The 13411-nt window shown below is 42.2% G+C and overlaps 1 protein-coding gene across 9 annotated transcripts in view; it reads right to left on the reverse strand.

Moving 5' to 3' along the window:
• The window catches only part of SMARCA2 (SWI/SNF related, matrix associated, actin dependent regulator of chromatin, subfamily a, member 2), a 185945-nt gene that overhangs the window by 118418 nt on the left and 54116 nt on the right, over positions 1 to 13411 (reverse strand). For all 9 annotated transcript variants that reach the window (XM_060102248.1, XM_060102240.1, XM_060102244.1 and 6 more), the window contains 5 exons: positions 12806 to 12859; positions 7527 to 7657; positions 7235 to 7292; positions 4998 to 5098; positions 3436 to 3583 (listed from right to left, as the gene is read on the reverse strand). In XM_060102248.1, the coding sequence (XP_059958231.1) occupies positions 3436 to 3583; positions 4998 to 5098; positions 7235 to 7292; positions 7527 to 7657; positions 12806 to 12859 (492 nt within the window). The remainder of the gene's footprint in view (positions 1 to 3435; positions 3584 to 4997; positions 5099 to 7234; positions 7293 to 7526; positions 7658 to 12805; positions 12860 to 13411) is intronic.

Below are 13411 nucleotides of genomic sequence, written 5' to 3' on the forward strand. Positions count from 1 at the left end.
GGTGCTGAGTGCTAATCAGATTTAGAAATGATAGGCTGGAGCATACTGGGGGTACTTTAAGCAGCTTTGCTGTTCATCCCTACTTAGCATTTCACAGTACATGACATTCTAGAATTATTATAAATGAAGAAAACCCAAACGAAAATCCATTCCAACCACTCCAAGAACAAAAAGCCACCATGAGGATTAAAGAAAAACAAACCAGAAGGCAGGTTTGGCACGAAGATCACAGGTCATTAGAAACAGCCTTCTCGGTGTTGGAGAGCCTCCCGGCCCCCCGGGGTGGGATCCCCTCAAGCGAGGAAGCAGAGTGACCAGGGAGCCAGGGGCACCTGCTGGGCCCACAGGAGGGCACTTCTTGGTGGAGAAAGCTCCCAGGCATCACATGGAAACTTTGCAATGTAAGGGCTCCCCAAGGGCAGCTGACTGCCTGGAAACATGTTCAACATATTTTTAAAGTACAAAAGCACAGCACCAGAGACACAGCTTTGGATTTCCATGTTAAACACAAGAAAGTCTGGGTGAAAATACAACATTGTTCAACTTGTCTCTCCAACCACTAATTCCCTTCCACCACCATATCACAGATTCTGGTTTAAGTGATAGGATCATCTCTCTCTCTCTCTCTCTCTCTCTCTCTCTCTCTCTCTCTCTCTCTCTATATATATATATATATATATATATATATATATACACACATACATATGTTTACTATCTATCTATCTATTTATCTATATGTATATAATTGCTAAAGTCAATTTAGCTTGCTAATGAAGTTATGCTTAGGGAAATGTTAATTTTAATTTGGTTTATGTAAAAACAAAGCAAGTGATTCTTTTACTTTCAATATTTGTTAAATGGACCATGCAAGGAGCTATAGCAGATGGAAACCTAGGTATGTAATATGCATGCCTCCCTTCAGAAGCTTGCGGTCAAAGAGGAGCCGATAAGCCATTCACGCACCAAGATGTGGTTGGCAGTGACAATGTCGTACATATAAAATTGTATGGGCCAGAATTTTTCTTGGGAAGAGTACTGCAATGGTTTGAAGAAATACTTGGATAAGCCACTTAGGGTGCCTCATACCACGCAAGACTCCGAATCATCCTAAAGGTTTTTGCAAAAGAGCAGCAACACCAAGAAATGAGTGGAACAGAAAGAGGTCCCACGGGGATGCACAAAAGACATAGGGGCAAAAGGGGAATGCCAGGAACTCTTAATGGTGGGTGGGAGGAGATGCACACCTGCAACATGATCCCGAGAGCACCAGACCTTTAGGAATAGTCAACTAAGTGCCAGAAACATTTGGACACTCAGTGGTAGTGGATTTTTTTTTTTTTTTAATGAAAATCGGCAAAGGGGCTGAATTTTGCATCTGTCTTAATCCCAGATAAAACAGAAGCAGACACTGGCAGCAGAGGGGACTAGAAATTCACAAAAATAGTGGGACGTGATTTGGACTTTCCTAGACCATGGAATTGGAGGGGTTGGGTACTGAGCCAAGCTTACGTGGCTTTCCAGGAAGCAGCAGGAAGGCCTCAGCTGTGTCAAGGTTAAGTAACTATTTTCAATACAAAAACTTGTCAAGGAGCAAGACGATAGAAAGCCTACTCATGGATAGAGTGATCCGGGAAGGCTTTGAGCCACAATTTCAGTTGGTCTGTGAGAAATAAAAAAGATTTCATCAGGTAGATATGGATGGTCAGAGACCAGGAAGAAGAAACTCGGTGAAGCAAAAACCCGGAGGCGGGCAGAGTAAGGTATGTTCAGGAAACCTACAGCAGCCCAGTAGAGGAAGAAGGCCACACAATTCACATATGGAAGTAGGAGGAGGTAGGTTTGAGAAGACAGTGGTAAAGAATGCTTTCAAAGGTGCTGGATGGCAGGAGGAAATCAGTGTAGCGCTAAAAGGTATTCACGAATAATCTAACGATGCACCTGCCATATACAGACATACAAGAGTTCAGTAGAACCAACTACAAGTTAACATCTATGTCAGGTAGGCCAAATCAGATGAAAACAACTTTTAACTTCATGAAAGTAGCATGGTCTTTGGAGAAAACATGAGCTTACTACAGCCAGAGCAATGGTTCTCAAAGTGTGCTCCAGGGACTCCTGATCACCTTTTCAGGTGATCCACAAGGTCAAAATGATTTTCTTATTAACATTAAGGTATTATGTGCCTTTTATATTGTGTTGACATTTGCACGGATGATGCAAAAGCAGTAGTGGGTGTAAACTGCTGGCACTTTAACACAAATCAAGGCAGTACTGTAGTAGTAGCCTCTGTATCCTTCACCCTGATACAATGGCAGCCAACATAGTGTCACGTTTTAGGAGTTTAGTGGATCCAAGTTCAAAGAGTTTGAGAACTGTTGGCCTAAAGCATATACTTCCTAAAGTATATTCCAAAGGTCCCTAATTTCACAGGATGTGAACAGGTATATGATATATGAAAAGAAAGTTTGGTAGTCAGAGAAATTTGGGAAATACAAAGGTAAAGATATTTCACTGCAGGATGCTGATATACAGTTATAGTTTACACATTTACTTTTGCAGAGCCCATGCGTGTGTTGACGCACACCATGGATTACCAAGAAGGGTCATTGCTAGAGTGCCCAGATGTCTGGTTGGCTCGGGAAGTCCTGGGTAACACCTATGATCAGTAATAAGGGCCACTGTTCGTTCTCATAAGTATACAAGTTTGGAATAGTAAATTATACCGTAATCCAAGTTCTAGCTGATAGTATTTCCCATATTTATTTAACCACAGAACCTATTTTTCCCTTTCTTTTGGAGGTCTATCTCATGGGAGAAATGTTCCAAGGAATACACTTTGGGAAACACTGTGAAGTAGAAGGAGGTAAAAGACAGGAGCTGACCTCATTCCAGACAGGTCAAATGAAACACACGTTATGCTTACAGCGTAGTTTTCATCAAAGCAGGGATGCTCACCACTCTATTGTGTCTTAAAAAAAAAAGCACGTAAATGTAGTAGATAGCGACTCCTAGGTAGCTGAATCCATAGTGTTAAACTACAGACACCACTGACATTTTTGAAGAAATACATACTTCATTGACTTCAAAAAAGAGGCACAGATGTTCCCTACACTCATAGAATGTGGCTGGGTTTTCCATTCTGAAGAGATCCATGGTAAAGGGGTTCCAAAAGTTAACCCAGGATTTCTGAAAACACAATCCATCCCAAAGCCATAGAGGAGAAAATGGGTACGCTCTACAGAAGATGGTAAAATGGAACACTCTAAAACAAGAATTACGGGCACAGTGGAGAGAATCGCCATATTAGAAGCAATGCGACCCCAAATGTTTGCCATGGTCAACTCTCTGCAGCAATGGGCATGTGCACAACGTACTCTAATCAAAATTAGGTAACAGACTGAGACCTGCCAAGAAAACACACACCATGCCAGTTACCTGATAATGCTTCAGGGTCCCATTGATGAGGAGGGCCGACTGCTTCTCCACCCTCTCCGAGATAGCGTGGGCCACCGTGTAGTAGGACTGGGAACCCCTGGCACTGTACTGCATGCTGTACTCATCGTCCACGTCTTGCTTGGCTGTCCTGGGCCAGAGAAAGTGGAGAGTCACACACAGAGAAGTTGGTGCATGAATGGAGAGCCGAAAACAGCTGCAGGAAGTAGAGCTTTATTCATCACCTACTTCATGCCTGGCAGCTAAAACATATTATCTGTAATCCTCGTGAAAAGCAAGCAGGGTAGATGTTGTTGTTACCATCCCCACTTCATGCCTGCGGAGAACTTCAGGTTGAGAGAGGTTCACGAATTTGCCCAGGTCACATGAAAGGTGGTGGCATCAGGATCTGAATGCAGGCCCGCTCGACCTCAAGTGACTGCTATGAGCATGAATCGTACACCTGCAGTGCAGGTTCACACTTTGCCAGTGAAGCTGTCCTAGGCCCTTGAAGTACAAAGATAAATCCTATCCACAGAACACTGCCTAAAACTTGGAAGACAGGTGAGAGGGGGGCCAAAGGTGACATTAAAGAGACAGGAAAGAGGAGAGGTCGTCTTCCATCTTCTATGCCTTGTTAACCGACTACTGAGTTATTCTACAGGCAGTGAGGGGCCATTGAGGGGGGTCTGGAAAATCTTCAGTGAAGAAACTGGAGCAGATGAATAAAAGAAAGGTTCCTCAAGTGGGCACATAGCCCTGGAATAAAAGGAGAAAATATTAGAATGTCTATTTCTGCTTTTTTAAAAAAAATCTCATCACTTTAAAATGTTCTATTTTGCATAGTGTTTTGCCACAGTTTTCTTGCAGCACTAGAGCTACACAGGCAAAGAGCTGGGTAGGGCTTCCCTGGTGGCGCAGTGGTTGAGAATCCGCCTGCCAATGCAGGGGACACGGGTTCGAGCCCTGGTCTGGGAAGATCCCACATGTCGTGGAGCAACTAGGCCCGTGAGCCACAACTACTGAGCCTGCGTGTCTGGAGCCTGTGCTCCGCAACAAGAGAGGCCGTGACAGTGAGAGGCCCGCGCACCGCGATGAAGAGTGGCCCCCGCTTGCCGCAACTAGAGAAAGCCCTCGCACAGAAACGAAGACCCAGCATAGTCAAAAATAAATAAATTAATTAATAAAAAGAAAAGAGCTGGGTAGGGGAGTCAGTAGCTGAGCAGCTACTGCAATGAGGGCGTTTCTCACTTGGGGTTCTGGGCGGGTGTTGGCGCCATTAAGGAAGGCGGGAAAGGCAGCCAGCTGGAGGGGCAGGTTCCACGACGGACGGAAGCGCGTGACACACCAAGAGCCCAGGAGCGAGGAAGTCATGAAGTGGGGGAGGGTGCAAGGGGGGAGCTGAGCAGTGGGACAGTCTGGTGGCCTCTGACAGCGGCGTTTCGGGTGGAGCACGGGCGTGAGGTCGGCTTCCTTCCTTAGACAAACTTCTCTAAAAGAAAATCCATAAAGCGCAACCCTCACGAAATGCATCTGCAAGAGACAAAACTCTGAGAGACACATACTCGATGATCTGCTTAGCGTCCTTCTCGGAAACCTCTTCGCTGTTTGGATCCAGAAGTATCTTCTCTTCAGTTTCCTGCCTACTGGACTCTTCCTCTTCATCCTGGGGAAGGAACGAAGATATGGGGGTGATTCCGTTTTAACGAGGGAATCCCTAGGCTTGGCGATTTCTGAGAAGAGAGTGAAGAGTATTCTACTTCACAAGTGAGGTGCACGCAACTGAGGGGGGACGTAAACTTAACCCTTACTTGCACCAGGCAATACCTACCTCTCCATCGCTGTTTACACCACTGAATGAAAGAACACAAGGAACCCTCTGAGGATCCCCTGGAACCCTTGCTCCCAAGAATAAATGTGTAAAAATCATGCCGGAAAGATGGATATTTATCATTATTTGGTCATCAGAGAGTCCTGTAGACCGTATCTGCTCTGGCTAACTTAGTGACCTTCTATACCCTTCTCTCCAAAGCCAACTGAAGGGATCTTAGTATTGTCCTTTTCTCTGATGATGCCAGCGGGCCTTGGATGGTCCCACATGTCTTCACAGTGGAGAGACTGGAGCTTGTAAGCACATGGCCTTCTGTGTGTGCTTTCTGTGGCCACTTCACAGCCCACAGGTCTGTCTATTTAGATTAAAACTGTCAATAACATGGCAAAGGATTCATCACCTCCCCACCTCTCCACTGTGTACTCCGTTCTGCTGGCCTGTTGAAAAGCTTCACTAAATATTCATAATGCCCACTACTACCCACTGGTGTTGAAGGCTGAATCTTTCCAGATAATCCAGGAGAATTTCCTTTAAAACGAGGCTTAAAGAGAACCATGCTTTTCCATCAGGCTTGAAAGAAACAATACAAACTGACATGATAGTAATGTTTTAAATCAAACCTATGACCACAGATCACTGAGCCACAAGGGGTAAACTGAGGAGCTGGCACAGCTCTTTCACATCCAGGTGAGCACCGAGAGGGGACATGACTCGCCATGAGATGGGGACCTGGTCTCCGGACCCCCAGGTCAGAGTTCACTCTAGTCCCAGCTCTCTGGAGCTGTCTGCAGTTGCCAGTCTCAGGAGGGCACCTGTGGGTTGAGCAGCCTTCTTTACCTCATCTCTGTCCCTCCCTGGCTCTCAGACTCAATGAGAAGATTCTTCCAACGGATCATTTATGGGCCCATTCATCCGAGTAAACAAGAGACATTTTAAAAATTGATTTTTTAAGTTTCAAGTAAGTCAGAGAAAGAGTAGCCTATTAAAAAAAAAAAAGCAAAAAAAAGCATGCCTCCAAAAGTATTTGCTTGTTAACAGCATACTTTTTTTCTAAAAAAAAAAAAAAAAAAAAAAAGTTACTTCTATTATCTTTCCTCTTTGCAAAAGCAGTAAGTGTCCATGGTAGATTAATTTAGAAAACACAGGCCCACAAAACAGAAGAAAATAACAACGGTCTTAAAATTCTGGTGAGCTGCTATGGGTAAGGCTGCTCTGCTCTGGCCATGGCATTCTTTGAACCAAGATTCCCCTACACTGGTAAACACCAGATTTAATGACTATACGCTAAAAATGCTCTAATAAAGAAGATAAACATCTTTTAATCCTTCTATTTGTAATTGTTAAGGATTTTAAAGTTGATCTGAAAGATACCTTTATTATTCCTTAATTTCTATTAAAAGTACCCAAGATTACCATTTTAGGTTCTGGATATACTGAGTATTCCTTCCAAAAGACTGAGAAATGTGGCTAACAAGTATATCCAAAGAATTCAAGCAAGAATCACATTTAAAGAAAAAACCCAAGAGGATCAATAAACCCATTAAACCAAGTGCATGTTGCCCTTTTGGTCTAAGTTTCCAGACTTACAGCTTCAAACAGGCCCAAGGACTAAAGAACTTCAGACATTTTTAGGCTGTTAACCCTCAGCGTAAATGACTTAGAAGCATGGAATTGCCTTTCCCAAAGTAATCCATCTCCAATTTTCCTCAGAAGACCTTTCTACCATCTCCAATTTAATGCTAGCTTCTCTCTTCTTGGTTTCAAATAAATTTAGAATTCACCAAGCTTCCACATTCTCCAGGAGCCCCTGAGAAGTCACTGTGCTACTAGGCATGCACCAGCAAAGCTCTGTCAAACCCTCAGCCCCAGCTGTCACCCGATGGCCAAAACTGGAGGACGAAGAGATAGAAGGACACAGGTGCTTCCCCGTGAACTTTCCAGCCGATGAACTCCAAACAGAGATATACGTACCTCCTCCTCATAATCAGAATCACTCTCTTCACTGTCCGATCTAGGGGCAACTTCGTAACTACAAGAAAAGGAGTGGGGAGGAAGAGGAGGCTTAGCTTTTTAAATCATAAAACTGTGTGTGTGCGTGTGTGTGTGTTTATACACAAATATATGGCACATTCTATGTACAAATGCAGGTAATAACTTTAAGCAGTTCAGCAAAGGTCATGCTATTTTAGTTCCCAGATTCTACAAGGACCACGGAAACCTAAAAGAGTCAAAGAACACCAATAATTCTGCTTTAGTGCCATACCCAGGATTCATTTCCAACCAGGCATCCAGCTGACTTGCTTTGGGTGCTTCTGGGCCAAACAGGACCTTGCCGGTTTCTGTGTGAGTCACTTTGACAGGGAGGTCACTCATCTGGCTGCTCTCATCTATGGGCTAGAAAGGAGAAAAGACATAACACCGCTTCGTGTTAAGACATTCTCCCAATTCTGTGCTGAATGTTTCTCGGCCTTTTGGCTGCCCAGCATTTGAAACCCTTTCCCGCGACTAGAAATTTCATCACCTGATGAGTCCTGGTGGGAAGTGGGAGGTCACCTCCTACCAAAGAAACTGAAAACACCGGCCTCCCTTGCAGCAAAGGAACTGGCACAAGACCTAAGCTCCACCAGCTGGGTGCATTCACCAAGGCTCTGAATTAGTACCTAGAAGGAAGCGGGGGCCAACAGGCACACTGGTAGGAGGGCAGACAACAGTAGCAGCAGTGCCAGTGCAGTGGTATTGGCTGTGCCCACTCCCGAGGCCGGCCATGTCCTCACTAAGCAGCTGTAGGGTACACTGCGGTAACATATCACTGAAATAACAGTGCAGTCCTCAGTCAGCTTCTCCAGGCTTCCAGAGTTCCGATGACTCACCCGATATCCAATTAACATGTTCCCTTCTTACTTAAATCAGGCAGAGGTGATTTTTGTCATTTGCAGCTAAGAACCCCCAACCCCCAAATAATCCCCTCCAGATAAGGACTACTGCGAAGTCATGGTTTCAGAGAGAATCATGGAAAAAAGGAAAAGGTACTGTAACTTGTATCATCTCATTATGGCTGGTTTGGCTTCTGCAGAAACAATGTCATTTATCCAAAACCAAACCACCAGGTACCAAGCCCAACCATGGGGACCTGTGATAAAGCAAAAGGCTCTGCTCATTGGAAATCCGGCAAATTGACCAAGTCTGAGCTGAAGTTCGTTATTAGACTCTCAACGAAATATGGCTTGCTCAGAAAATTAAGAGAATAAGTGAAACTGCAGAGGCTGTGCTTAACCTACTTCAGAGAATAGTTTAAAAAGGCCTAAAAATGGAGTAATCCTATGCAAATGAATGTTACTGATTACAGGGTGACTGTACTTCTAGGAGCAGGCCCCCAGGTGAGACGTTTAGGCAACCCATTAATTCCAAAGAATTTTTCCTAAGTTATTCTCATTTGGAGTTAAATTAAAATGATAGGAAAAGCAGTATACTGTAGGTTATCTTCTAATATCTTATAGGAAATGACCACCTCTTTCCCCCAAAATATTGATTCTTTCCCCCTTCTCCCTTAACAAAGCACTGTCAGAATAAGAAACAATATATTAGCAATTATCCACAAAAACAACCTTAAAAAAAAGAATGCTTACTCCAGACATTTTTTCCTTTTATGTGTGCTGAGGCAATGGTTGTGAACACCGTTATGTTGCATGTCAAGACAACGCTTCTTCCTTATTAACGTAGGTCATCTACATGCTCACGTGATAAAGTAGGAAATCTACCATTCACTACCATCTCCCTTGGAAAAATCATATCCCATTATCTTGAACTATTATAATACAGCTTGTTTTATTGTTTGTGTCATGCCTCAAAGAAAACTGGAAATCACTGTAGCTGGAATTAGAACTTAGGCAAAAACACTGAATGAGCACAGCAGAATGTAATCAGAACATTATTTCAAAACAAACCAGGTAAGACATCTACTTTGCCCACTTCAGCAAACAGAAAACACATGTGTTAAGATTTGAAAAAAAAAGTGTATGTCACAGGCCCGAGATCAGGAGCTTATTTCCCAGGAGATAACATGAGATAAGAGAGCTATCACACTAACACGTTAAATCTCTCCCTGTGTGCTTGTTAGTTACAGACTGATGTGAGGCATGCTTAAGTAAGGGTGGGTTTTTACAAATTAGTGTTGTTCCTAAGTGCTCTAATATATAGTATTCTTCCCCCATAACAGCCCACTGAATGTTTCTTACACGTTAAGACATTTATCCTGATCTCTTCTTTCCTTGTGATGAATTATAGTGGTTAAGTAACATTTATTTTTCAAGAGATTTCTGCACAGAATAGTGGTTTCAACCTTTTTCCTGCCACCAGGCTGTTCACATTCATAATACTTCTCATGTGCACTGCGATTCCAGAAGGGGAAGAGGCAACCCTCCACCACCCCAATCCTCCAGGCAGATTAATCAGAATCTGTGAAAGGAGAGGGAAGTTTGAAACAAACGCCATTCCCATCCCGCTCCGGGGGGGATGCCTGCTCGTGTGAATCACTGGCAGAGAACTTTTGAGTTTTCAGAGAAAAAAACATCCAATAAATCAATCATTGCATTCTCGTGATTCAGAATATTGGAAATACTAGGAAATATAATTTAGAAATACGCCGATGAATCTACAAAGAGAAGCTATAGGGTAAGCCTACAGAAAATGGCAAAAAAATAAGCTACCAAATACGCAAATTGTTTGGCTTACAGAGTTATGAAATTTCAAAGTAAATGAAGGAAACTGGGTCATATTTTCTGCTTCTGTATCATCGACGGGGAAAATGTAATTATAGAATCACTTAAGATTTTTACACATTCTGTATATTCATAAACACATGCTTATATGTGCTCAGACAATTTCTGGAGTGGTACATAAGAAACTTAGTATCAGTTGATTGCCAGTCTGAGATGGAAGATTACTTTTCAGTGTACCCTTTCATACTATTCTAATTTTCTACCATGCTAATGTACTACTATTTTTACTTAAAAATGAATAGCAGAGAGAAACCATATGATCATCTCAATAGATGCAGAAAAAGCTTTTGACAAAATTCAACACCCATTTATGATCAAAAAAACCTCCTGAAAGTAGGCATAGAGGGAACTTTCCTCAACATAATAAAGGCCATATATGGCAAACCCACAGCCAACATCGTTCTCACTGGTGAGCAACTGAAACCATTTCCCCTAAGATCAGGAACAAGACAAGGTTGTCCACTCTCACCACTATTACTCAACATAGTTTTAGAAGTTTTAGCCACAGCAATCAGAGAAGAAAAAGAAATGAAAGGAATCCAAATCGGAAAAGAAGAGGTAAAGTTGTCACTGTTTGCACATAACATGATACTATACATAGAAAATCCTAAAGATGCTACCAGAAAACTACTAGAGCTTATCAATGAATTTGGTAAAGTAGCAGGATACAAAATTAATGCACAGAAATCTTTTGCATTCCTATACATTAATGATGAAAAATCTGAAAGAGAAATTAAGGAAACACTCCCACTTACCACTGCAACAAAAAGAATAAAATATCTAGGAATAAAGCTACCTAAGGAGACAAAAGACCTGTATGCAGAAAACTATCAGACACTGATGAAAGAAATTAAAGATGATACAAACAGATGGAGAGATGTACCACATTCCTGGATTGGAAGAATCAACATTGTGAAAATGACTATACTTCCCAAAGCAATCTACAGATTCAATGCAATCCCTACCAAAGTACCACTGGCATTTTTCACAGAACTAGAACAAAAAATTTCACAATTTTTATGGAAACACAAAAGACCCCGAATAGCCAAAGCAATCTTGAGAAAGAAAAACAGAGCTGGAGGAATCAGGCTCCCTGACTTCAGACTATACTACAAAGCTACAGTAATTAAGACAGTATGGTACTGGCACAAAAACAGAAAGACAGATCAATGGAACAGGATAGAAAGCCCAGAGATAAACCCATGCACATGTGGTCACCTTATTTTTGATAAAGGAGGCAAGAATATACAACGGAGAAAAGACAGCCTCTTCAATAAGTGGTGCTGGGAAAACTGGACAGCTACATATAAAAGAATGAAATTAGAATGCTCCCTAACACCATACACAAAAATAAACTCAAAATGGATTAAAGACCTAAATGTAAGGTCAGACACTATCAAACTCTTCGAGGAAAACATAGGTAGAACACTCTATGACATAAATCAGACCAAGATCCTTTTCGACCCACCTCCTAGAGAAATTGGAAATAAAACCAAAAATAAACAAATGGGACCTAATGAAACTGAAAAGCTTTTTGCACAGCTAAGGAAACCATAAACAAGACCAAAAGACAACCCTCAGAATGGGAGAAAATAGTTGCAAATGAAGCAACTGACAAAGGATTAATCTCCAAAATTTACAAGCAGCCCATGCAACTCAATATCAAAAAAACAAACAACCTAATCCAAAAATGGGCAGAAGACCTAAATAGACATTTCTCCAAAGAAGACAGACAGATGGCCAACAAACACATGAAAGAATGCTTAACATCACTAATCATTAGAGAAATGTAAATCAAAACTACAATGAGGTATCACCTCACACTGGTCAGAATGGTCATCATCAAAAAATCTACAAACGATAAATGCTGGAGAGGGTGTAGAGAAAAGGGAACCCTCTTGCACTGTTGATGGGAATGTAAATTGATACAGCCGCTATGGAGAACAGTATGGAGGTTCCTTAAAAAACTACAAATAGAACTACCATACGACCCAGCAATCCCACTACTGGGCATATACCCTGAGAAAACCATAATTCAAAAAGAGTCACGTACCACAATGTTCACTGCAGCTCTATTTACAATAGCCAGGACATGGAAGCAACCTAAGTGTCCATCAACAGATAAATGGATAAAGAAGATGTGGCACATATATACAATGGAATATTACTCAGCCATAAAAAGAAATGAAATTGAGTTATTTGTAGTGAGGTGGATGGACCTAGAATCTGTCATACAGAGTGAAGTCAGTCAGAAAGAGATAAAGAAATACCGTATGCTAACACATACATATGCAATCTAAGAAAAAAAATGGTCATGAAGAACCTAGGGGCAAGACACAGACCTACTTGAGAATGGACTTGAAGATATGGGGAGGGGGAAGGGTAAGCTGGGACAAAGTGAGAGAGTGGCATGGACATATATACACTACCAAATGTAAAATAGATAGCTAGTGGGAAGCAGCCACATAACACAGGGAGATCAGCTCGGTGCTTTGTGACCACCTAGAGGGGTGGGATAGGGAGGGTGGGAGGGAGATGCAAGAGGGAGGAGATATGGGGATATATGTATACGTCTAGCTAATTCACTTTGTTGTAAAGCAGAAACTGATACACCATTGTAAAGCAATTATACTCCAATAAAGATGTTTAAAAAAATGAATAGCAGAGTACAAAATAAAAGCAGTATACACAGAGAATGGTGCAGCAAGGTATGGCAGGGTATCATTCAACAGAACACAGCAGAAATGGATGCAAAATCCCTTACCTCTCCATCTGGTCCCAGGGCAGACTCCTCTCCCTCCGCATTCTCTTCAGCCTTCTGCAAAACAATGTCAAATGTTACATGTAAACCAAGAAAGTGGGTACAGGAAGGACCTCATGGCTACCTGGTGGTATAAAACAGTAATTCATTACTGCTTATCATCATCCAACAAAGCTTAGGAATTAATGCCTTTTCTTTGTGTTTCTCTTCACTCTCTGAGACAACACAAACTGTGTACTTTATTGGCAACTTGCAGGGAGGCAGTGAAAGCCAGGTGTGACTCAGGCCTGGCCCACTAGAGATGGGTGGACTGTGTCTTCCTGGACCCCAACAGCTCAAGATGCGGCAGCATCGGGACAGAGGTCAGAATCCCAAATGTCCTTGTGTCTGGCACTATGAAGACAAATCCTGACGTAATCAGCTCAATTTTCCCATTCCCTTAGCAAGTTTTCTAAAAATGTCCCCTCAAGAATGAATTCTGAACCGTTCCTGGGTTATAAAAATACAAAATCATACAAAATTCTGTGAGTTCTCTGAATTTTTATCATTCTACCTAATTGGCTTTCATAATATACAGTATTTCCACAGTGGGTATATGGGGAAATTTGA

The sequence above is a fragment of the Mesoplodon densirostris genome, chromosome 6 (assembly GCF_025265405.1).
Source record: "Mesoplodon densirostris isolate mMesDen1 chromosome 6, mMesDen1 primary haplotype, whole genome shotgun sequence".
Taxonomy (NCBI): Eukaryota; Metazoa; Chordata; class Mammalia; order Artiodactyla; family Ziphiidae; genus Mesoplodon; species Mesoplodon densirostris.